This window comes from Podarcis gaigeae (genome assembly GCF_964106915.1).
Source record: "Podarcis gaigeae genome assembly, chromosome: 7".
Lineage (NCBI taxonomy): Eukaryota > Metazoa > Chordata > Lepidosauria > Squamata > Lacertidae > Podarcis > Podarcis gaigeae.
In genome coordinates this window covers 8,890,213-8,915,637 of record NC_139683.1, presented here as the reverse complement: position 1 = coordinate 8,915,637, position 25,425 = coordinate 8,890,213, and the positions used below count along the sequence as shown (strand labels likewise).

Sequence of the window (25,425 nt, the reverse complement as noted above, 5' to 3'; positions counted from 1 at the left end):
AATATTCACAAACAACTGCAGAGGTCTAGAAGGGTAGCAACCGATGAGGCGTATGTCTGTTGCTTTCTTGAAATATTCCCGCTTTCACAGAAAAGCCAGGAAACTGGGGTGGAGTGGGATGAGAAAAGAAGGTCTTGTCTTCAGCCCAGGAAGGAAGTTGCTACTATTGAAATTTAGCCAACTGGGCATAAAGAGTTGAAGGATAACAGTAACTACTCTTTTGGAATCCTTCCATTAGTCTTAAAAATCTATTTAATAGACAAACAATCTGCCGAAAGGGGTGCTTCCTGAGTTTCTACTTTCCTTCCTGCTTCTGGATGTGAATCTTCACGGCCTTTTTCAATGCCGTGCGTCTCCTGATACCCACAAAGGTCCTGTTTTTCGTTTCTGGGACATACCGGAAGATATAAAACATTGTGGCTACAGAGATAGGCCAGAAAAGAAGGAAAATGAAGGCTCCAATATATGCCTAGAGATGAAAGAAAAGGAGAGGGGAGGAAAAGAATCAGAATATTTTTATTTGCCTGTTGTACAAATATTCTCCTTGACTTTTCCCCACAAGGAGATCAAGACCAGTCATCCTCTTACCCTTGCTGCCATATTTGTGCCAGATGGCAGTTCAGGATGAGGGGTAGATTGTGAACCAGCTCCCGGCATTTCTGCCCCATATTGGCCCGCCTCAGTTTTGCTTCATGTTGTCTTGCACATTGAGTGTTGGGACCTTCCTGCTGCTACCACTTGTCCCAGAACCTTGCCAGTCCACTCAAAAACCTAGCTAAGTCTTTCTTTCCTTGGACGGAACTATTGGTCTTGGAGGTAGGGGATGAGGCTATGCAGAGTCTTCCCTACTGTTGTGCTGCTTGCTAATTATTGAGTGACCGCTACCCTTATTACCAGGGCTGGCCCATGACATTTCAGCACCTGAGGCGAACCACAGAACTGCATGCACATCCCACTGGGGAAGAAGGGGTGAGATCTGTATCAGGAACAGGGTGGTGGTGAAATAAAGATCTACATCAGGAAACCAGCAGCACCTCCTTTTCACCAAAAGGTCATTGTAGAGGTGGAATGGTGTGCAGGGTGTGTGTGTGCAGATCTGGTCTCCAGGATGTGCATGTTACAGCTGTTGCTGCCACCATTCCTCTGTTGTAAGGAATAATGACTGGTGTCTCTCTTCCTTGTGGCGAGACAAAACCAATCACAGTTATGAACACATAACACTGCCTTCTACAGAGACAGACTACTTGTCCATCTAACTTGCTGTTGTCTATGCTGCCCAGCAGGTCTTTCAAGGTCTTTTGAGGGCTTACATGGAGGTGTCAGGCGTTCATTCTGGGACCTTCTGCATGCAAACCATGTGTTCTGTCAGTGAGATGTGAGTTATCACCTGAGAGCACGAGTGATTTGCCCAAAGACATGGGTTGTTCATGGGCTTCATGACCAATTGGGCATTTGAACCCCAAGCCTACCTACTAAATGTAGAAGCCGTGGCCACCTAGAAGCCAGAGGGTTCCAACTCCTATAAGCCCTAGCAAGGATGTCCATTATGGAGAGATGTTAGAATTTACAACCCAGCAACATCTGGAACGGCAAAGTTTTCCCATCACTACACTGAACCCAGGTGACAAACGTATGCTGTATATTTCTGAAACAATCTAACATTCAGCTTTACAAAACACACTGACGGTTGGGGAAGGGGAAGGAATAATGGCGGATAAATCAAAATCACTCTAAGGACATGGCTTCACTTGTGGGTTTGGAGGGGGACAATAATGGTGTGGGAAGGGGTTGAGCTTAGTTTCGTGACTGAAACGATGCGCTCTTTATCAAACTGACATTCAAAATCACTCACCTCCACATAAATGGTTGTCATGTCTGCAAGATAGCTCGTTAACCAATGCACTATTCCTGCAATCACAAGGGCTGATGACCGAGATGACTGAAGAAACAACTCCATCACAATTACAGTTGGAATAGGACCTAAGTAGAGAGAAATGATTCAGAGAAATGAACACCATCTTTTCACCTTTTGGGGGGAATATCTATTGTATTCATATCTTTTGCATCATCTAAAGAGCACAGCACATCATCTGAGCACTTACCTGTTCCTAAGCCTTCTCCAAAGATGAACAAGTGGTCAACAACTGAGCTGAAATACACCATTTCTGGGAAGGTGGCCTGTTGAAGAAAGTAGGGTAGTATTTCCATTACATACCAGGGGTCATTTACACCTGGATTTCATGTGTCCATATTTAGGCAGCATTTTCCACATGTAAAAGGTAAAGGACCCCTGACAGTTAAGTCCAGCTGCGAAGGACTCTGGGGTTGCGGCGCTCATCTCGCTTTACTGGCTGAGGGAGCTGATGTTTGTCCACAGACAGTTTTTCTGGTTCATGTGGCCATATACTTTCCCATATATTCTGTAAATAGTATCCGGTCTTCTTTACATCTTTCATCATTTTGGTTTTATTCCAGTGCTCATCCCTGCTAACTCCACATATTCTAACAGTTTAATATGCCAGACTTCTTTCATTGGCACTTTATCATTTTTCCATTTTTGTGCTAATAATATGTGGGCAGCCATTGTGGCATACAAAAACAACTTTCTTTCTTTATTGGAAACTTCTGTTGTTATTAACCCTAGCAGTAGTGCTTCTGGGTTTTTAACAAAAGGTTTTTTTAAATCATTTCCCAATAATTTTAAATTATGCTGCATGACCACCACATGTGGTAGAAGGTTCCTTCTGTTGTTTTACACTTCCAACAGTTACCTTTTATTGATTTTGACATTTTTGCTAATCTGTTGCTTGTCAGATACAACTATATCTTCATAATTTTTTCTCTTAAGCAATTATCATCTCTTATTCCATAGAACTGCTGGCCCACAGAGTGAAGATCTCTTTGAGATCACTTGCCTTGGAGTGGAACGCCCATCTGACTTTCACAGGGAAGATCAGAAAATGGAAAATATTTCAAGAAAATAAATGTTCTGTCACATCTACTGCCTACTTGCACAGTCCTTTGTAGCTGTTACAGAGGAAGGAACAGAGGCAAAGAGCAGAACCCTTAGTCATTCTCAGCTCCAAATGTCACCAATCACAAACCTGTAGTTCTAGGCTCAGGGTTAACAGAACACAGGAAATGATACACATTCCAAAGCCAATGAGAAGCATCAACCTGTGCCCCTTAGAATCAGTGAGATAGACCTAAAGAGTATAAAGAGAAAGAAAAAGATCCTCTTAGCTACAAGCTAGTTAGCTTATGCCTTTACCTGTACAGCTGGCAGAAAGCACTATTAAAGATAAAATTAAAAGCATATATATGAACAAGTCATGCTGAAGAAATCCTAGCTTGGTTTCTCTCCCTGCTAATGACACTTTTGGATTTCTTTGAGTGTGTCAATATAAGAAAGCATAAACGATGCATATTGGGGCAATTCTCCCCACTAAAATCTCCCCACTACACGGTGGGCAGCTCATGGAAAATATTGTCCCCAGCACATGGCAACTGTGGGAAAAACTGAATTCTCTGTAAGGGATCAACAGGGAGGAGACTGAAGATAAAACTCCTGAAGTAATAATGCCATTAGACAAAATTTTCACAACAACAATATCACAGCATTGGAAAAAGTGCAGAAGAGTCCAGCCATGATTATAAGGTCAAATAGTTCAGTTGCTTAAAGTATGGTGCTGATAACAGCAAGGTTGCAGGTTTGATCCCCATATGGGACAACTGCATATTTCTGCATTGCAGGAGGTTGGATTAGACTCAGGATCCCTTCCAATGCTATGATTCTATGAAGTAACTCCCTGGTTTGGAAAGAGCTGAACATTGGGGCAGGAGATTTGTTTAGGGAAGAAAACAAAGCAAAGCAAGGGGTCACACGGTAGAGGTGTACAGAGATATTTTAGCTAGCAGTCTTTAGGTAACAACTGCATCCCAGACTCATGAGGTATGCCAGGATGAGCAGCTTAGGATGCAATGGATGACCTGGCCTCAATTACCCAACCCCAGCTCAGCCAAAGATACAGGTTGGTGGAACTGGGAGCAGCATAAGTTCCAAAAAAGGGGATATTCTGGGTGTGTGGAAAGGATGGGACCAGAGAGTGGTAACTTAAGCACATTCAACCCAGTCACGTGACCTGGCAATGTGGCATAGAGTGCTATTTTAAAGGCTTGTACAACAACAACATTTTATTATTTATACCCCACCCATCTGGCTGAGTTTCCCCAGCCACTCTGGGCGGCTCACAGGACATATCAGAACATATTAAAACATCAAACACTGAAAACTTCCCAATGCAGGCTGCCTTCAGATGTCTTCTAAAAGTCAGATAGTTGTTTATTTCCTTGACATCTGAAGGGTGGGTGTTCCACAGGGAGAGTGACTCTACCGAGAAGGCCCTCTGCCTGGTTCCCTGTAACCCCACTTCTCACAGTGAGGGAAGACCCTTGGAAGAGAATCTCAATGTACGGACTGAATGATGGGGGAGGAGATGCTCCTTCAGGTATACAGTGGTACCTCGGGCTACCAACACTTCAGGTTACATACGCTTCAGGTTACAGACTCTGCTAACCCAGAAATAGTACCTCGGATTAAAAACTTTGCTTCAGGATGAGAACAGAAATCGTGCTCTGGCGGCATGGCAGCAGCAGGAGACCCCATTAGCTAAAGTGGTGCTTCAGGTTAAGAACAGTTTCAGGTTAAGAACGGACCTCCGGACCGAATTAAGTACTTAACCCGAGGTACCACTGTACTGGGCTGAGGCCATTTAGGGCTTTAAAGGTCAGCGCCAACACTTTGAATAGTGCTCAGAAATTGTGCTCCGGTGACCACTCTCAGTAACCAGTCTAGCTGCTGCATTCTGGATTAGTTGTAGTTTTTGAGTCACCTTCAAAGGTAGCCCCACGTAGAGTGTGTTGCAGTTTCCCCTCTGCCATGATTAAGCAGAGCAGCAGCAATCCTATAACTGGATGCCATGTACCTTGACACCATGTAAATGTACACTGACTTTCTCTATGCGAGCTTCTGTATAGGATTGCTCCCTTCTGCTTTCTCAAAGGATCCTGGGAACTGCAGTTCTATGATAGACGGATGTGAGTTTTCTTTTCTATCTCAAGTGAAGAAAAAATAATAACATCAAACATATTAAAACAAATTTGAAAAGGGATTTCTTTTTAAAAAATAACCTGCTTCAGTCAATTTGCAGTTTCCATGAACCGCATTTAAATCTATGGAGTTCTCTTACAAAGAAGAATGTGGAAACCTTCATAGACCTACAATTCCCATGATTTATTGAGAGTGGAGGGAGCTGTTGCACCATAAATAGCCATGGAAGGGATGTAAAAGGTCGCAGCAAAGACCGGTCCTTTTAAGAAGACTGATTTTCAAGAATTAGAAAGCAAGAGAATAAAAATCTGGGGAGGCTTACCGTAAATGCAGTTGCACAGCAATAAAAAGCAGCTCCGCCTATAACAGTAAGCTGGAGGTTATCTATTTCTACTCCCATAGCCAGGTAGATTCTTTCTGAGTAATAGTATGCCTGAAATCAGACCAACACAATGGAAAGCCTTGAGTGACTGGAAGAAACAACTGGTGGTCACCTAAGGTTATTAGAAATTGAAGACTCCACTTTGGGCTAATGTGGGAAACAGGATGTTGAACTCAGTGTTCTGATTCTGCAATGTTCTTTCTCTCTCTCTTTTTGGACTGAACCTTGTATGTCAGCTGCTCTTAGTCTAGAAGATAAACTACTTCCAGGTTCCTTGTGACCCAGTGTGGTGTAGTGGTTAGAGTGGTTAGACTAGAACCTGGGAGACAAGGGTTCAAATCCCCACTTGCCCATGAAGCTCACTGGGTGATCTTGGGACAGTCAATGCCTTCACACAGATACAGGGAATTACTGAGCACAATTTATCATTTATATGGGGCAGGATTTACTTGCCCCCCTCCCAATTTTTTTTATTGACACCCATGTTTCCAGGAGAACATGACCATTCATGATGGAAGAGACACCCAGATGTTTTGGGACAAATCCACCCATTATTCCACACATTATTGTTGATGACTGCTTTGGTTATATTTGTTGTTATGTATTATTTTATAAGTTGTAAACTGCCTTGAGCATGGATGTAGTAAAGTTAGTGTTTGTTTAGAAGCTGTTCCTTGGTCAAGCAACAAGAGTGAGGCCTTGTGGGTAACCAACAAGCCACAAGGACCATGGGAAATAAGTTATGTCCCTTTAACCTCAGACTAACAGGCTTCCAGGGTGTGAGAGGTTTATTATGGGAAAGGAAACCCCTGATTTAATGAAAGCTTTGACACCTGGGTCCAAAGTTATGTGCATTCCCTCAGTCATGTTATCTGGCCTTGATTGCCTGGGAATGTGCATCTGCATAAGCTCCACGGAAAGGAAAGAACTCCTTTGATTTAGGCTCTGGGTTCTTAATGAGTCCAGCTGCCAGAAGTTAGATTGATTAGCCCGCAAGCCGGTCATTGGAGAATTTAAAAATAATCAGGAGTTATGATTGGTTTCGAGGGTTCCTACGCTACGTGCAAATTGGGGATAAAAGATCTTGGGAATGGCTGAAAAGGCATGCTCTGCAATCCGCAAATCGCCCGGCTGCTGATGTTCCAACTAAGTAGCCGTCCTTTCATCCTTTGTGATGGAGAATTGTGAAAGCCTCTGAATGCAGAACATTGAAAGGACTTTAACTATTCTATCTGTGACTTAGTCGGGAGTATGTAAGCCAGTTAGATTTCACAATGTTCTTATTTTCTTGCTTGTAACATACTAAATAAGTGCCTGCTATTTTAGCATGTTTTCTTATGTTATTTTAAAATAAATTTTAAAGAAGAAACTCTTTGGTTTGTGTGCCTTTCCGGGGGGAAAAGCTAATTCCTAGCCTTACGCTTGGTTACGCTCTACTGTAGAATTTCTGTCTGCAAGTCTGTGGATACAACTTGTGGAGTGGGGATAACCAGCAATAACGGGGCACAGCCTTCTCCCTAGGTTGTTGCTTTGGATCCCCTGGAACAGAGGGAGTGGTGGCAGCTTTACTGGTTCTAGTTTGTTCTGTTTCTGTAAAACGTAAACGTGCCTGCCAACCCTGCTCAAGAAACCTGGTCTGGCCGGAGAGCAAAGACAGGTGAGGGAGGGGCGAGCGGCTGGGAGCGAGTTTACCACAATGGATTTAACAAATAAAATGAGTGAGTGATTCCTAATCATTAGCCATGCTGACTGGAGGTGATGGGAACTGGGGTCCAACAACATTGGCTGGGCCACAGATTTCACAGTAGGGGGGTTAGATAGTCCCAGCCCCTGGAATAGAATCCGGAGAACAAAACAGCTCCCTTGGAGAAAAGATCTAGGGCATTCCTCGAGACAAAAAGTGATAACTGGTGCCTCTGAACATGGTTTGAAATGGACCCTCATTTTACCAGGCTCACCCTCCTAACATCTTAGGATCCTGCTTTCCTTACCGAATTGAGGGCATTGAGGTGTTCTCCACCAATCAAGGCAACTATGGGAAACACTTCTCGTCGTAGGCTTGGGGTCCTCAGCAGCTTTAGAGGATTCATATTCTTTTCTTCCTTCTCAGTGATGTCCTCCAGCTTCAGCTCTTGAATCTCATCCTCCACATCATCCCTTTCTCTTAGCTTCTTCAGTGCTGGATTGGAAAGGATTAGATGTCAAAGGAGGAAACTTCCCCAATAGCATACGAATCACTATGGCTAACCTGACCCAACAACCAACCCTCCTCCCTCAACAAACAAGCCACACTGCAGTCAACTGAATGCAGCCAACCAAGCTCGGGACCCCCTAATCTCTCACGTTAACAATAAAATGAAATACATAAACAAAGGACCTACCCACATGATGCTGACACAAACCTACTAAACTAATAATGAGCAATAGAACAAAAGAACAGTAACACATCTCTCCCCCCCTTGCTTTTTCCCAAATGCAAGATTTCTATGACAAAAGTGTCTCTCACTATATGTAAATGAACTGTGAAAAAGACTATGAATTGAAATTGGAGGCAGTAGATGTTCCTTTCCCTCTTTATCTGTTTTGTAATATAAAAAACTTGAATAAAAATTAATTAAAGTACATGGCTAGTCATAAGCTAAGACATTGTCTGAATGCCTGCCAGGGCCCCTTGGCTCTCATTTTGAAAAACTGGGTGGGCACAGTCATCTGAATAGTTCTTGTTCCAAGTGATGGGCAAACAAGAGGGCACTTCAACAAGTAGGCTGAGTCTGTTTGTTGCAGTGCATCTGACTGTGTGTCCTTGGACACTGGACCTGAATCTGTATGGCCAGCTCAGTGTCCAACTCAAGTTTTGTGTATCTCTGGTTGCTGGAGCAATCTGTCCCTCCTCTGCTAGGATGTCCAACACCAGTGGAGTACAAACGTCTCCAAGCAGACTGCTTCCCAGCAACAGACACAGAGAGCAGATCCCATTAATCATCTCCCTGTGAGCAGCCCTGCCACAACATCTCCATGTGGTTCATGGCAATGGGTTGTAGTTTAAATCCTATTCAGAGTAAACCTATTGAAATCAATGTACCTAGGTTAGTCATGTTTATTTACTTCATTGGATCTGTTCTGAGCAGGACTAGTATTGGATTCCACCTCACGTGTATCTGCTTTGCTACAGAATGGATGTTGATAACTCTATATTAAGAAGATTAATAGAAACTGTACAATTCAGAATATTTTACCTTGTCTTGCACTCACTACATCCTTCCTCTGGATGAAAAGATACCTAGGACTTTCAGGAAGGTAGGGCAGCACGAAACTCTGAAGTACTGGCATGATTACAGGAAAGGTTGCCAGAATTGAGAGACCTAAGCAAGGAGATAGTGTGATGATAATGCGGGGAAAAACTATGCTGGAACATTTTATATGCTTTAAGCCGAAATATTAATTCTTTTGAATTACCTTGTGAGGCCCCAAGAAGTTGCTTAAGAGCAAGTATCTCAAACAACAGATAACCGAGAGAAGAAAACAGATGATGCATCATGGTTATGCCTCCCCTCAGGCTTTTAGGGGAAATCTCAAGAAGATACAGAGGGACAACACCGAAGATTATTCCTGGTTCGATGATAAATTAAAGCACAATTCACAATGAGTGTGTGGCATAATGTGCAGAAATGTATAAACAAGTGTATGATTTCAAGGGATAATTCACAATATACACATGATCTGATGTGCAGAAATGCATAGGCATGTTTGTATGGCACAGTGAGTCACATAGGTAGATTCCTATGATGTCATGATGTCTCCTGTTGGCTACTGCAAAATGCCATTCTGTCCTTCACAACTTGTATGTATGGCCAGTGAGTCAAACTGCAAGGTGAGATGGCATTTGACACCATAGATATGAAGATTTTGCCCACATGTAGCACTAAGCAAAATTGAGCCCCGCATGAACACAGAAAGGTGTTCTCAGCTGCTGCCTCTCAACTTTCAAAATTTCTTCCTCATGCTCCTTGCCAAAGCCAGAGCATTTGACACCATAAATGTGATGATGTAATCAAACAACACTGCTTTCCACAGTGTAGAATAATTTGCGCGCAAATTACCACATGGCAAATATTTTATGTTAAACAAAACAAAACATCAAACTCATTTCTGCACACAAAAGTTTCTTTGCAGGATATTCACTTCATTTCATTTATTCTTCTTTCTTGGTCTTCTGTGAATATCTTTTTCAACTCAAGGTTGAAAACCTAGACTGGGTGAAATTGCACTAACAGCTTGGGCCATGTCTGGATTCTGTTCCAGGTTAGCACACCAGTTGTACTGGGTTGTTAGAAACAGTCCAACTATCTGGGAATTCCCTTGGCTAGTTGATCTGGGCATGATTGCCGGCCAAAACCTTCTGTTCAAATGGACCAATCAGAGGCCCTTATTGCTGGTCAGTGCCTTGCTGGTTGGCCATGCATTGTCTGCTTTCATGCCCGGCTCACCGGTGATGCATTTAAGCCAGCTCCACTGAACACACTCAACACAGTTGGCAGAAGAGCCAAAGGAAGAAGTAGATCAAAGACAGAAGATTGTGGATATCAGATCGTGGATGGAGTCCTGTCTCATTGGACTGGTTGCCAAAACTCTGAAATGGTTTCAACCTTCCTGCAGGAGGCTGGAACGGATATACAGTACACCTAATGCCTTTGCCAAAGTTCCACCTACATCTGTAGCCAATAAAGTTGTGGCCATTTTTAAACCAGATTGTTGTCTGAGTTCTTCTTATCACCCCTTAATAAACAACTATATGACATTTAGAAGACATCTGAAGGCAGCCCTGTTTAGGGAAGTTTTTAATGACTGATGTTTTAATGTATTTTTAACCTTCTGTTGGAAGCCAACAGGTGTGTGGGGTAGAATTATTATTATTATTATTATTATTATTATTATTATTATTACCAGGGGATAGGTGGCAAGATGCTAAATCCAGGACCCTGACTCACCTGAACATATTCCACTATAGAAGAAGGTGAAGAGGATGCATCCATAGAATCTTATCTTACGCGAAAAAAGCAATATCACAGAAGAGGTAATGCATAAAATGTTAGTTATCACTAATGCACCTTTCCTGTAAAGACAGTAAAAGGGGGTTGGGGGAGGGGGTGCGATACCAAGGAATGTAAGGTACAATCGAAAGATCAGACAATTGAGAAAAACTATGGAATTGTAAGACAGTCAGTAATGTTTGGGGGATAATTTCTTTGGGTTTTGCTAGTTTTGAAAAGAGACAGAACGTACCCAAGGCACCGAAGTTCATACTCCCAAGCCTGGTAAAATCGCCCAGGAACCCTTTACCGCCCCCGCCCTCCACCTACAGATTTCAGGCGACAGTGCTCAAAGTCTTTTCTTTTTTTTTTAATATGGGCTAGAAACTTGATATTTGCTGCCATGCTAGGTAAATTCTCTTACTTGGAGGACAGTGATGAAATAGCATGAAATATTCTGCATAGACATATGTGCTCTACAACTGACATGGCCCTTCCCCCATTGGCATACTAGAAAGTCTGCACACTCATATTAGGTCTTACGCCAGATACTGTTGAATGGTCACTTTAAAATGTGAAGTTTCATTATTATTTCACAAGTTGTGTATGTCTTTAAGAGCCAGGGCCAAGGCAGATAATGAGACCCAGTCTTGCAGCTGTGAAACACAGCAGGTGCTGCTGAGTTGTGTTAATCAAGCTGTGTCAGCAATTGGGCATAGTATATAAGGAGCAGCACTTAGCTCTCCCATTACCCTGGGGGATGGGTTGGTGGTTGGGTCTGGTTTGTTGCTGATGTATTTAGTGTATAAGGAGTTTTTGTTTTTGTTATTAAAACCTTGTTTAAGTTATTTTTGAGTCCCTTGTTTTAATGCATGGTCTCCCCAGCAAGCTCTCTGCAGTGCTACTAAACTGCAAATAGCCATCATTGTTTAAAACCACATTGGTAAGATTAACTTGTATCTGGAGGGTGTCTTCGGACCTTCTTAAAAACAGAGATTCATTGCCTGACTAATGGTCATCAAATAGGATTTGAGGGACCTCATTAGATCATACACTTTCTTTCCCTGCCACATCCCTCTCTGAAATGGCTAGTAATAGGTCAAGGTGATCTGACATCACTGAATTTCCCTCCTGCAGTTCCAGTTACAGATAGGTAGCCGTGTTGGTCTGCCATAGTCAAAACAAAACAAAATTCCTTCCAGTAGCACCTTAAAGACCAACTAAGTTAGTTCTTGGTATGAGCTTTCGTGTGCATGCACACTTCTTCAGATACACTGAAACAGAAGTTTCCAGACCCTTCTATACAGTGAGAAGGTGGGGAGGGGTATTACTCAGAAGGGTAATTCTCACTATATAGAAGGGTCTGGAAACTTCTATATAGTGAGAATTCACCTTCTCACTATATAGAAGGGTCTGGAAACTTCTATATAGTGAGAATTCACCTTCTCACTATATAGAAGGGTCTGGAAACTTCTGTTTCAGTGTATCTGAAGAAGTGTGCATGCACACGAAAGCTCATACCAAGAACTAACTTAGTTGGTCTTTAAGGTGCTACTGGAAGGAATTTTTTTTGTTTTCCCTCCTGCGTTTCCCTTTACATGTGGTTGAATGTCTGGGCACGGGGAATGAAACCAGCAATAGTGATGACATTGTATCTTTTATCTGATGTTACTGAGGGGAGGGGGCATGTAGGTCAGCGGCAACACCACCACCATGACAATCCTAGGATCATAGAATGGCAGAGTTTGAAGGGACCCCAGAGTCATCTAGTCCAACCCCCTGCAATGCAGGAATGCAGGACTTGTGTAGTTTACCTGTCAAGTGTTTATCTTTATACCTGCCAAATCTCTCCACCAACCAGCCAACAACAAGGGACCCAGCAATGTTTCCAAAGAACAAGAACGTCATTTCAGTTGTGACCAGGCTTATCTCAGAAATTTCGATCTGCACCTCCGTATATCCTGTTAAGTTGAAAAACTCTCGGATGTTCTGTGAGAGAAACACATAACGTTCAGGATTAGGACCTCTCTACAGATGACGTGGGGACGCGGGTGGCACTGTGGGTTAAACCACAGAGCCTAGGACTTGGCGATCAAAAGGTTGGCAGTTTGAACCCCTGCGACGGGGTGAGCTCCCATTGCTTGGTCCCTGCTCCTGCCCTCCTAGCAGTTTGAAAGCACGTCAAGTGCAAGTAGATAAATAGGTACCGCTCCGGCGGGAAGGTAAACGGCATTTCTGTGTGCTGCTCTGGTTCACCAGAAGCGGATTAGTCATACTGGCCACATGACCTGGAAGCTGTACGCCGGCTCCCTCGGCCAATAAAGCGAGATGAGCGCCACAACCTCAGAGTCGGTCACGACTGGACCTAATGGTCAGGGGTGCTTTTACCTTTACCTTACAGATGACGTGACAGGAAAAGCTAAAAGCACAAGAACTGTATGAAACCCTCAAGATCACGACAGTCAGCCAAGCCCACATTCCCAGCACGTTCACACTCTTGTCTCAGCAACGTCTATGCTGGCTTAGTTCTGTCCACAGAATGGGAGATGGAAGAATCCCCAAGGACATGCTCTAAGGGGGGGTAGCTTTATCTTGTATGTTTACAGGTATGCTGTGAAATGCCCTGAGATCTACAAATGAAGGGCAGTATACATTTAATAATAATGATGATGATGATAATGGGGGCAGGCAGGTGTGGGGGATTCCCTGGTCCTGAATAGGGTAACTGTGCCCCTCAAGGACCAGGTGCATAGCCTGGGAGTCATTTTGGACTCACAGCTGTCCATGGAGGTGCAGGTTAATTCTGTGTCCAGGGTGACTGTCTACCAGCTCCACCTGGTATGCAGGCTAAGACCCTACCTGCCCGCAGACTGTCTCACCAGACTGGTGCATGCTCTGGTTATCTCCCGCTTGGACTACTGCAATGCACTCTATGTGGGGCTACCTTTGAAGGTGACCCAGAAACTGCAATTAATCCAGAATGCGGCAGCTAGACTGGTGACTGGGAGTGGCCGCCGGGACCACATAACACCGGTCCTGAGAGATCTGCATTGGCTCCCAGTACGTTTCTGAGCACAATTCAAAGTGTTGGTGCTGACCTTTAAAGCCCTAAATGGCCTTGGTTATGTATACCTGAAGGAGCATCTGCACCCCCAGCGTTCAGCCCGGACACTGAGATCCAGCGCCGAGGGCCTTCTGGCGGTTCCCTCATTGCGAGAAGTGAGGTTACAGGGAACCAGACAGAGGGCCTTCTTGGTAGTGGTGCCCACCCTGTGGAACACCCTCCCTTCAGAGGTGAAGGAAATAAGCAGCTATCCTATCTTTAAAAGACATCTGAAGGCAGCCCTGTTCAGGGAAGTTTTTAATATTTAATGCTGTACTGTTTTTAACATTTGATTGGAAGCCGCCCAGAGTGGCTGGGGAAACTCAGCCAGATGGGCGGGGTATAAATAAATTATTATTATTATTATTATTATTATTATTATTATTATTATTATTATGATGATGCTCTGCAGGCCTTGCTTGTTCATTTATTCAGAAACAGCCTGTCATGCACCTACTTCTGATGCAGGTTGCATTCATAACTTGACCATAATGGTCCCTCAGTTTTTTCTACAGAATATTTTTTTAAAGGCTCAGACTAAAAATCGACGTAGCTTACAAATTATAGGCCACCTACAACACAGACGAATCCAGTGGTAGTGTTTGAATAACAGTGGAGCAGAGGGATATGGGTTGAAATGGAATGGAAGTTGTGTGTTTTCACTGTGCATCCATGTACGTGAAGATTCGCATGCATGCACAGCAGGGGCCAGATGAAACCCCCACCCTAGTCAGAGATTGAGGTCTTCTAGAGCAGGGGTGGGGACCTTTATCATCCCATAAGATGCATTCTGCAATAAGCAGCCTTTCAGGGGCCGCATTCTGAAAGTCAGATTTTATCATGCTTTGTGTTAAAGTTTCATTTGATTGCTCTAAGAGATTATCCATTCTAGCAAGCAAGGAAGTATTGCAACAGTTCCAGCCTGGCAAAAGGAAATGTGAGGCAGGACTCATGAGAGGATTCACCTAGTGACTTCCCAAGGGCCAGAGAGAAAGAGGTTTAGGTGGCATGAAGTTCCCGTCTTGTTGAGCTCATATATACCCATGAAACTTTAGAAAAGAGGAACCCCCACCCTCTCTCTGCAAAAGCAAATTTATGGTCAAGTAACAGAGTAAACTGTTGGAAAACTAACCCCCTCGGGAGAGGCTGGCAACTCTCCCAGGTTCCCGGAGCTGTTTACCGGTGATCTCCCTGGCTGGCATCCCCGCAAGTCCAGGGTAGATCTTGATAGGCGACATTTCCCAGCTTGGAAAATGCACACCCCCTCCCTCCTTGCATACCAGCAAGAGAAAGGAGATAGCCAGAAGTCTACATCTCTACAGTTTATTTCTGACTTTACAGCTGTACAAAAACATGACCGATCTGCTCAGTCTCCATCGAGCAAGTGACACAGACTTCCTTTACATACGCAACAGCAAGGTCTCATATTACACCCTGAGCAAAGCTTTGTGAAGCCTGTGAACTTTCGGGAAGATTATTTCCCACAGCTAGCCACATCATGCGTTGTTCTCATATCGTAACATAAACCCCTTCATGAATCACTGGCATGTCATAATGAAGGGGCCTGAATAACTCAGAGAAGCTATGAGCTATGCCGTGCAGGGTCACCCAAGATGGACAGGTCATAGCCAAGAGTTTAGACTACATGTGATCCACCTGGAGAAGGAACTGGCAACCCACTCCAGTATTTTGCCAAGAAAACTCCATGGACATAAAAAAGGAGAAGCTTTGAGAAGAAAGTGAGAGTTTCCAAGGCATGCTCTGTTTCATGGGGTCATGGAGAGTCAAACGACTATGACAACTAAACAACAACAAAAACAGGGTAAAAGTGTGCATAAAATGAATCCACTATTAAATGTAACAGTCAAAAAATGGATTATATTAAGGAGAAATTGCTTGCACAAATCTCTACAGTAGTCAAAACGTAAGACAAAAAATGAGAAAGATTATTAGAAGAAATATTAAAGAGTTTTCTTTTCACACAAAAATCAGCATCTCGCTGCAGAAAGGTGGGAGACCAAATCTAAGATTGGGAAAAAGAGAAACTGTTGAAACTGAAACTGGAAGATCCTTTCACCCCTACCATCAAATTACCCTGAACAAAATGTGGCCCTCAACAGAACAAAACACCCCCAGCCCTACTGTGTAACCCCTGCATTAAAAAGCCATCTCTACTGCGTGCCATCTTACCATAGACGAAGAGAAGAGTACCCCCATACTGAAACCATCATGATGTGATAGGAGGCAGGAAGCCAGTGAAACCCAAATAAGCATCTTTGACAGGTCCTACAGAAAGGAGCAGCATATACTGTGATGAGAATGGACAGGGCAAATACATGTGGACAGCTTCTGACATAGAACAGGGGTCAGCAAACTTTTTCAGCAGGGGTCCCGGTCTACTGTCCCTCAGACCTTGTGGGGGGCTGGACTATAATTTTTTTGGGGAAATGAATGAATTCCTATGCCCCACAAATAACCCAGAGGTGCATTTTAAATAAAAACACACATTCTACTCATGTAAAAACACCAGGCAGGCTCCACAAATAACCCAGAGATGCATTTTAAATAAAAGGAAACATTCTACTCGTGTAAAAACATGCTGATTCCAGGACCATTCGCAGTCCAGATTTAGAAGGCGATTGGACCAGATCCGGCCCCTGGGCCTTAGTTTGCCTACCCATGATATAGAAGTTTCACAAGCATGTGGGTGTACTTTCTGTGCCATTGGGTTCTCTGATTGTGTGGATCCCATGTTTCAGATGTCACCACTCGGTGTGGACAGCAGGAGCACAGGGATAGATGTAGCACTGGGGGAAGAGGCACAGTGCCACTCCCTGATGCACCCGGGATTGCCCTACACCTATTTAATGACACATGAATAGGACTAGTGTCTACCACACTGTTCCTCTGCATCCTAACACTGAGAGCACATTGTTTCTGGTATCTTGCTGGAAGCACCCAAGTCATAATTGGCATATTACTAGTTTATTTCTCATGTTTCTCCCCATTTGGAACATCAAGGTCCATTGCAACTCCCATCATGCCCCCAAGAAGCATGGATGTTCCTGGAAATATTCCTAAATACACTGTAAATACTGGAAATATGAGATCCAGATACCAAACGGGACCACATTTAGTTGGAAATGAGAATCCACATGTTCCTTGTCACCACCCCATCCCACTTGTTACCCTACCCACTTGTTCAAATTTTCAAATTTCTCAATTTGTCTTCTCTGTTTCTCGCTCTGCAAAATTTGGTACCTGGTATCTATTTATATTCAATTAACAAAAAAACAACGAAAAACATTTTTAAAGGGCTTCCCATGTTCATTCAAGCTCCAAAATACTGGGAAATTGAAACTGTTCAGGTTCACACCCTGAGCAGATGTGTAGTCTGTGCAATATGGATAGGTTATGGCATCCTACCTTGTGGTTAGTTCAAGCTTCACCACTACCTTGGAGGTGGGTGACTTTGTACAACAGAGCCAATACAACAGAAGCTGCCAATACAACTCTACTGCCAACCAAAACCATCCATAGAGATAGAGCTGAATGTGATCATCATCCAGTCCAAGCCCCTGCTTGGGGGTAAGATAGGCACAGGTGAAAGACTGGAATGAGGCAGATATTTATTAAGGGGAAAGGCTTCTCTTTGTTGGCACTTTGCTGATCAAATTCTCTCCCCAGCTATCCCAGGACCCACTCTGATGTTTGCTCAGCATGCAGCAAATCCCACCCACACACCCTGCCACAGCTGTTAGCTGTACATCTATTCTGCTGCTCTATTGTTTCTTGGTTATGACATTCCTACTTAATCACTTAGCTCAGGATTTTGATTTTGTAAATTATAATTTACATAATGGAGGTTAAAATGGAAACATATTAAATAACACATTGCATTACATTGCATGAATAAAATGATGATATGAATTGATTACTATTTGAATTGAATACATAATAGTGCAGGGGAGGATATTGTAATAATATAATGAATAATCTATTATATTCTAATGTTATTATACCTTAATATACTGTCTTATCTGTTCTTTATTATACTATATCAACATATTAATTAATCATAGAGATTTAATATATAATTAATATAATGTATTGCCTTGGATCCATGCATAGAGAAAGCACAATGAGAGCTGTTCATTGGTACTACAGTACTCTAAGAACGACAAATTATGAACTGAAGCTGCATGAGTTGAGGTTGGTTTAAATTGAATGAATGCGTGATTGGATGGATGGATGGATGGATGGATGGATGGATGGATGCATTCGGGAGCATGGTGAGGGCAGGACCAGAATGGGGAGACTTTGTATAGATCTTAAGCCCATTCAGCTAACACCAAGTTCTTGTGCATAAGCTTGCACCCTTAGAACAACAAATTCTGCATCAAACCCAAAGTACTATGGGGTACCTTTTGGAAGCCTGGAAAAGATTTATGCATCAACTTAGATTTCCCATAAACCTCATTGTTTGGACAAAGTCCTCCAAGCTCACCCGTCTTCTTATTGCTGCATTGACGAGCTTCTTATTTTTAATCATGTTTGCTTCTGTAGCAGTCAGAAAATAAGGCTCGCCTGTTGAGGAAGAAGATAGTGTTTCCGATTTGCTCCAAGCACTAGATTGATACAGCAGGAGTAATTACGACATTTGTTGGATGCATTAGGATAACTGATGGACCTTCCTTGCTCTGCCTGGTGAATGAGCTGGTAAAGTTTGTGACACATTAGCTTAGAGGAAGTTGGAATATGGAAAATAATCAAGTAAATGCTTGGTTTTTACTTGATCTTTGACGGGGTTTCTTCTTCTTCACACTAGCTGCCTAAATTTTAACACTACTTTGCAATATTGTTTGCACTTCCAATTAAAAGCTAAAAGTCGCATTTCCTTTGGCTGAAGATCTTTTGATAAAGCTTATTGTTGTATAGTAGTTGAAGGTTCACAGGAGCACAGTCATGCAGATCCTAGTAAATTGAGCATTGCTGCCTGACTTTTTGAATTCTCCTTGGAGATACAGTAAAGGATCTGCCATGATGAATTATTATTAATATGATTTATTTATTAAATTTGTATTTCATGACTTCACAGATTATTAGAGCACAACTGGTCATCACCAAATCATTGGCAGTGAGATAATCATGGCAGGGAACCATGTTAGTCCTCTTGCACTGACCCTTTTAATATTTGCTGAAATTCCTGAAGGATCTAGTACAGGAGCTATTGAGCTCAGTGTCATTGATTGTATAAATAACCACAGAACCGGCTACAGATGGAATCTGTCTATAGGCAGCCTCCCTACCTGGCTGTGAGGAGTATTAAGCAGATTAGCATTTGAGGATGAGTAGGCAAGAGTTCACAAACTTACGGTAGCGTTCTCTTAATTGTGAAGAGAGAGGAACTGAACCACGTCCTCCTTTATATTGGAACAAAGCATTCAGAACTATGGCAGGGTGGTGAGAGCCAATCAGAGGATGGATGTCTGAAGGTTCCAGGAAGCTGTTGACAGTTGGGAGCAGAGATGATGCAATATCTCGGCTTGCAGCGGAGAATGGTTTAGGGTTGCATTCTGACGATAAATTAATGTGGGTTGTTTGGTGGGACGATAGGTCTAGAATTCCAAATCTGGGAAGTGATTGAGCTATGAATCTGGAAGTCCTCATCTGGCATGATTGCATAGGTGGCCCTAGACAGACTACATTCTCTCTCCACCTGCAAGATGGGTTTAATCATAGTGACCTACCTTCCAGTGTGGTTCTGAGGATCGCAATATGATGTCCTGGAAGTGATGGTAAATTGCTTTATACAAATGCTACATCTCATGTAGCTTCCAACGTTTCACGTTTCAAAATAGAGAGGTGTTTTTTTTGGGGGGGGGAACATGTCAGTTCTCATGCTGGGTATCCATGCTCTAACCACTGCCTTTCCCTGCCAATCCTGGTCTTCTCAACTGGAGCCTCTTTTACCAGCTAGCATATGGTACAACTCTATATTAGCCACTCCTCCGTTGATAGGGTCGGCCCAATCATGTCTAGAGCATGATGGTCTTTGTTTATTGCAACCTCTGAAAGAGACTTTGCCATGGTCAGTGCAATATCATTTGACCTATCCTTCAGAAGGTATATAATATGGGAGGCTTCAGATTTTCCCCACAAATTTGCTAGTAAGGGTTTGATCAGTTGATCCCTGAATTAGAACATATTCCTTTCCTAGGAATAAGCAATTGCTTAATCTCCTTTACGGCTCTCTCTCTCTCTCTCTCTCTCTCTCTCTCTCTCTCTCTCTCTCTCTCTCCACAAAGATAGACATAGACATATAGACATAGACATGGTACCCTTAGGTAAGAACACTGACAATTTGTGGACAAATGGGCCCAGCGTTTTTGTTTGCTTGTTGTGCTAGACACCTTTGAGGATGAAATGGATTTAACAGCTGATTTACAGACCTCAAAACACCAATGGTTGCACCCCTGCAGTTATTCTCTGGAATTCTGGCAGGATTCATTGCCATCAAAAGGGAAAAACTTGTTTGCAAATTTCTTCACCTGTTTTTTTTTTTTATGTTTCCACCTTGAAATCTAAATGTAAGGGTGTCCAAGACAAGAGTCACTGGACCTACTGGTTTAAAACCAGTATAAAATGGTTACCATGTCTGAATAGTTTGTTCACTTCTCTTAGAAATAGCATGCCACAGCCATTTTTTAGGAATTTCCAAATAGTAAACAACAACAACAACAACAAAACAAAAACAAAAAAACAAAAACCGGAAAATGCAAGTGATCCCCAAACCATACTGGTTACCCTTGTGGGAAAATTAATGCAAGTATCTTTCTGAAATTTTGCTTTTAGAAGCAAAATTTAATACCCTTAATAAACAAATTGTAGATATGGTTTGTCCCCAGGTATTAGTTAAGTACATAATAGTTACGAGCATAAAATAAGAAATTATAAGCCTCTGCATTAGATTTTTATTCACATTTCATACATTCATATAGATGCCATTTTCCTGTAACACGGAAATACAAAAAGTACATTACAGTCAATACCATGTGCTGATAGCACATTTTGTGCTTAAAAAGAGGGGCAGAAGATACCTGATGGAACATTTCATGGTTAGGAAAGTTGCAATGTACTGTGTCAAGGCTTCCTGATTGAATAAAATTAAGGAAAACAGGATGAAGTGTTGAAGATCTTTTTGTAAAAAAACCACACCTGCTTTATAATCTTTTATCATGTTAAGAAATGTTATTAGCCAATTATACAACCTTTGCTTGCTACCATTCCTTGAATAATCAGTGCAAACCAGTGTGAATCCTGTGTGGCTGAAATTTGGACAGGGTATGGTCCTTCATAGATGGAGATATTTGCTTTTCTGTTCAGCTTTTGCCTATAAGCCTATAAACTTTTGCTTTGTTATGATGGGGTGTGATCATTGTTTGTTTTCTTGTTTATACCGCAATGTTCTTTTGTTGCTATGGCTGATGGCTGACGCAAATAAAGTTTCATTCATTCATTCTGCTGCCATTGAATAAAAGATTGTACCATATGTGTGTGTTTGTGTGCAGCAACAATGATGGGCAGTTAGTCCATTGTAAAAAGAGAAAAATGATTTACCTCAGTACAGTTAGGATACCTCCTTTTCTGTAAGGCCCTACACCCTTGAGAAGGGATGCGGGTGGCGCTGTGGTCTAAACCACTGAGCCTCTTGGGCTTGCTGATCGAAAGGACAGCAGTTCAAATCCCCATGACGGGATGAGCTCCCGTTGCTCGGTCCCAGCTCCTGCCAACCTAGCAGTTTGACAGCACAGCAGGGCAAGTCAATAAATAGGTACCGCTGTGGTGGGAAGGTAAACAGCATTTCCATGCGCTCTAGCACTCGTCATGGTCCTCCATGCTCCAGTAGTGGTTTAGTCATGCTGGCCACATGACCCAGAAAACTGTCTGTGGGCAAACACCGGCTCCCTCGGCCTGAAAGGGAGATGAGCGCCGCAACCCCATAGTCGTCTTTGACTGGACGCCGCAACCCCATAGTCGTCTTTCACCATCCAGGGGTCTTTTACCTTTTTTTACCTTACACCCTTGAGAACAGTTGATGTTTCCCTTAAAAAATTAGAATGTGTTTCTGAAAACTATAACTTCATTGTTATGTTATGTTATGTTATGTTATGTTATGTTATGTTATGTTATGTTATGTTATGTTATGTTATGTTATGTTATGTTATGTTATGTTATGTTATGTTATGTTATAGTGGACCTGTGGATTTCATTTTCCTCAATGATTTGCTGTGGAAGCCATTTTGAGATGGTTGCCATGGAGCTGAGGCAAAATCAACACAGGCTACTTTTCTTTGGTGGCCTTTTTTGTCATTTATGTAAATTGTATCATTGAGGTAGAATCCATATAAATGCATACATACATATATATCTGTAAAAACCATTAGGACAGAATAGTGTTATTTCTTGATGTTTGAGAATTCTCAGTGTAGTTTGCTACTGTACAAGTCCTTCCCTGTGAGACCCTGTGAATTGTATGTATTAGTCGTTTTGATGAATGATTTTTGATATTTTCTGATATTTTGAATGACTACGACTTTATTCATCATTTCAATTACTGTGATGTTAAAAGGATCATTCTGTCATTTTTAAGACTGCATCCCAGTACAGCTTTCACCACTCTTTTGTTGATGAGGGCCACTCCATTTCTTTTATGGGATTCTTGCCCACAGTAGTAGATGTGATGGTCATCTGAACTGAATTCTCCCATTCCCATCCATTTTAGTTCACTGATGCCCAGGATGTCAATATTTATAGTTGCCATCTCATTTTTTACCACATCCAGCTTACCAAGGTTCATGGTTCTTACATTCCAGGTTCCTATGCAATATTTTTCTTTACAGCATTGGACTTTCCTTTCACTTCCAGGCATATCCGCAACTGAGCAACCTTTCGGCTTTGGCCCAGCCACTTCATCAGCTCTGGATCTACTTGTACTTGCCCTCCGCTCTTCCCCAGTAGCATGTTGGACGCCTTCTGACCTGAGGGGCTCATCTTCCAGCGTCATATCTTTTATATGCCTGTTGTTTTTGTCCATGGAGTTTTCTTGGCAGGGATACTGGAGTGGCTTGCCGGTTCCTGCTCCAGGTGGATCACGTTTAGTCAAAACTCTCCACTATGACCTGTCCATCTTGGGTGGCCCTGCATGGCATAGCTCATAGCTTCACTGAGTTATCCAAGCCCCTTCGCCATGACAATGCAGTGATCCACGAAGGAGCTAAACCTTAGCGATATCATATAGACATTTCCAACAAAAAATAAAGACCCCAAACTACATCCCTGATAGTTTGATAAAATAATGAAGTTACAGTTTCAGCCATAAGCAAAATAAAATGAAAAACAACAGCAAGACTCAGAAACTACATTGATATCAGAAACAAGTATTGCACTAGTTCTCTAGGAGAGGCAAAAAAATAAGGTTCAGTTCAGTTGAATGTTAAAATCAAAACTAACTTTTTTCTCACTTAGGAAGCACATCCATTTAAATTAACCTAAGTTCATGTGCATAATTTAGAAACAGAAAAGGAAAAGAAATAAATGGTGTGTGGTAGCTACAGCCAACTTTTCCATGGACTTTGGAGCTGTTACCTACTGTAGTACATATTATGGGTAGGATGGCAGGGAGAGGGAGAACAAGGTCAAAGTCATTCTCAACTCTAAATGCCATCAATCACAAACCTGGAGTTCCAGGGTCATGGTTAACAGAACAGTGAAAATGTTGCAGATCCCAAAGTCAGTGAGCAGAAGAAACCTGTGCCCTTTAGAATCAGCGATAAACATCTAGAGAAAACAAAGATAAGGCTGGGAGATCTGATGAATTACTCACTGGTTGACTTATGTTTCTTCCAGGACAGCTAATGAAATTCATTTTTAAAAAATAAAAATAAAAAATCTAATATTACCAAGCATATAGATGAACAAATTTTGCTGAAGTGGTATCAGCTTGCTTTCACAAAAGTCTGATTGGATGATGGTGATGACGACGACAATGATGATCTGTCAGTATAAAGCAAGTACAGTGGTGCCTCGCAAGACAAAATTAATCCGTTCCGCGAGTCTCTTCGTCTTGCGGTTTTTTCGTCTTGCGAAGCACGGCTATTAGCGGCTTAGCGGCTTTAAGAAAAAGGAAAAAAACTCGCAAGCCCATAAGGAAATTCGTCTAGCGAAGCGACGCAAAACCGAAAAACCCTTTCGTCTTGCGCGTTTTTCGTTTTGTGAGGCATTCGTCTTGCGGGGCACCACTGTATAAATGATGCATATTGGGGCAATTTCCCCATCTAATTTAATATATACCCCAGTATTTCCCAAACATGGTTCTCCAGCTGTTTTGGGACTACAATTTCCATCTTCCCTGACCACTGCTCCTGCTAGCTAGGGATGTTGGGAGTTGTAGTCCAAAAACAGCTAGAGACGCAAGTTTGGGAAACACTGATGTACACACACAGGGGCCGAACTCATCAGAGTCTGTGACTGACCATGGAAAAGCATTTGGGGTCATGGTGGACAGCTCAATGAAAATGTTGTCCCAATATGTGGCAGTTGTAGAAAAGGTGAATTCACTCTGTTAGGGATTACTAGGAAGGGATTGACATTAAAACTGCCAATATCATAAGGCCATTAGACAAACCTGTGGAGCAAGGCCACCACAGCATGAAAACAATATTGTAGAGTCAGAAATCGTGCAGAAAAGCGCCAACCACAATGAAACAGCTGCCAAAGTAACTGCTCCAAAAGAAAACAGCTCAATACTGGAGCAGGGGATTAATTTGGAGAAAAGGCAAGTAAGGAACCAACCAACGGGAGAGTGAATTGACTTGGCAAAGTCATACACTTGACCTCTGCTCTGTTGCTATGGTAACCCAGTGCACCTGGCCTCTTATCTCAGAACATCCAGCTGTGTGAAGAGATGTGCTAACTCAAAAATGAGCTCAAAGACTGTGCAATTTAACCCAATGTTCACATTACACTGATGCTCCAAAGTTCTTCAGAAGGTAACAGGCAGTGTTATAGGCAGCCTCACTTTGTAAGGCCTTTACTTCTGGATGTCTATTTTTCTTATATGTAACGTAATGGCTTGTGAGTTGTGCATTTGAAACCACCAATTTTTATTGCACTGTTTATTTGTTGTTTTAAATTGTACACTGTGTGGGGGGGGGTTTACATACTGGTCTATAAAAGACTGGTCTTTTGAAGGAGAATGATTTTTCAAAACTTAGGAGGTGAAAGAGGAAAAGGTGGAGGAGATTTACTGCCAATGCAGTTGTAGAGCAATAAATAATGGTAAAGTAAAGGTAAAGGAACCCCTGGCCATTAGGTCCAGTCGTGACCGACTCTGGGGTTGTGGCGCTCATCTCGCTTTATTGGCCGAGGGAGCCGGTGTACAGCTTCCGGGTCATGTGGCCAGCATGACTAAGCTACTTCTGGCGAACCAGAGCAGCGCATAGAAACGCCGTTTACCTTCCCGCCGGAGCGGTACCTATTTATCTACTTGCACTTTGACATGCTTTCGAACTGCTAGGTTGGCAGGAGCAGGGACCGAGCAACGGGAGCTCACCCCGTCATGGGGATTCAAACTGCGGACCTTCTGATCAGCAAGTCCTAGGCTCTGTGGTTTAACCCACAGCGCCACCAGTGTCCCATAAATAATGGTAAAGCTTATCAAACCCAGCTGAACTATCTCCAGTTTTGGCCCTGTCAACCAATAGAGTCTCTCCATATAATAGCAGCCTGAAATCAGACA

General features: G+C 42.6%; 1 protein-coding gene across 7 annotated transcripts; it reads right to left on the bottom strand.

The window, feature by feature from the left end:
- Positions 1-234: 234 nt before the first annotated feature.
- On the bottom strand, positions 235-19,499 carry LOC310849154 (solute carrier family 2, facilitated glucose transporter member 5-like). 7 transcript variants are annotated; one of them, XM_083749191.1, is made up of 13 exons: positions 19,001-19,489; positions 18,133-18,212; positions 15,816-15,911; positions 12,360-12,511; positions 10,481-10,605; positions 8,949-9,101; positions 8,729-8,854; positions 7,484-7,671; positions 5,433-5,543; positions 3,105-3,206; positions 2,103-2,178; positions 1,853-1,980; positions 235-469 (listed from the first exon to the last, which is right to left on the bottom strand). In XM_083749191.1, the coding sequence occupies exons 1-13, from the start codon at positions 19,308-19,310 to the stop codon at positions 296-298; spliced, it is 1,821 nt and encodes a 606-aa protein (XP_083605317.1). In that variant the 5' UTR covers positions 19,311-19,489; the 3' UTR covers positions 235-295. The 7 variants fall into 7 exon arrangements, with proteins under 7 accessions (XP_083605317.1, XP_083605318.1, XP_083605319.1 ...); XM_083749192.1 differs by having other exon boundaries at positions 10,481-10,530; XM_083749193.1 differs by having other exon boundaries at positions 18,935-19,017.
- Positions 19,500-25,425: the final 5,926 nt, after the last annotated feature.

Bases quoted from the DNA above. Each gene is read 5' to 3' on its own strand.
- LOC310849154 (XM_083749191.1), bottom strand. From the start codon at position 19,310: ATGCAATCATGCCAGATGAGGACTTCCAGATTCATAGCTCAATCACTT. The intron at 7,672-8,728 runs GTAAAATATTCT...TTTCCAATCCAG, and splicing joins TGTAGTGAGTGCAAGACAAG to CACTGAAGAAGCTAAGAGAA. The intron at 470-1,852 runs GTGAGTGATTTT...TTTCATCTCTAG, and splicing joins TGACAACCATTTATGTGGAG to GCATATATTGGAGCCTTCAT.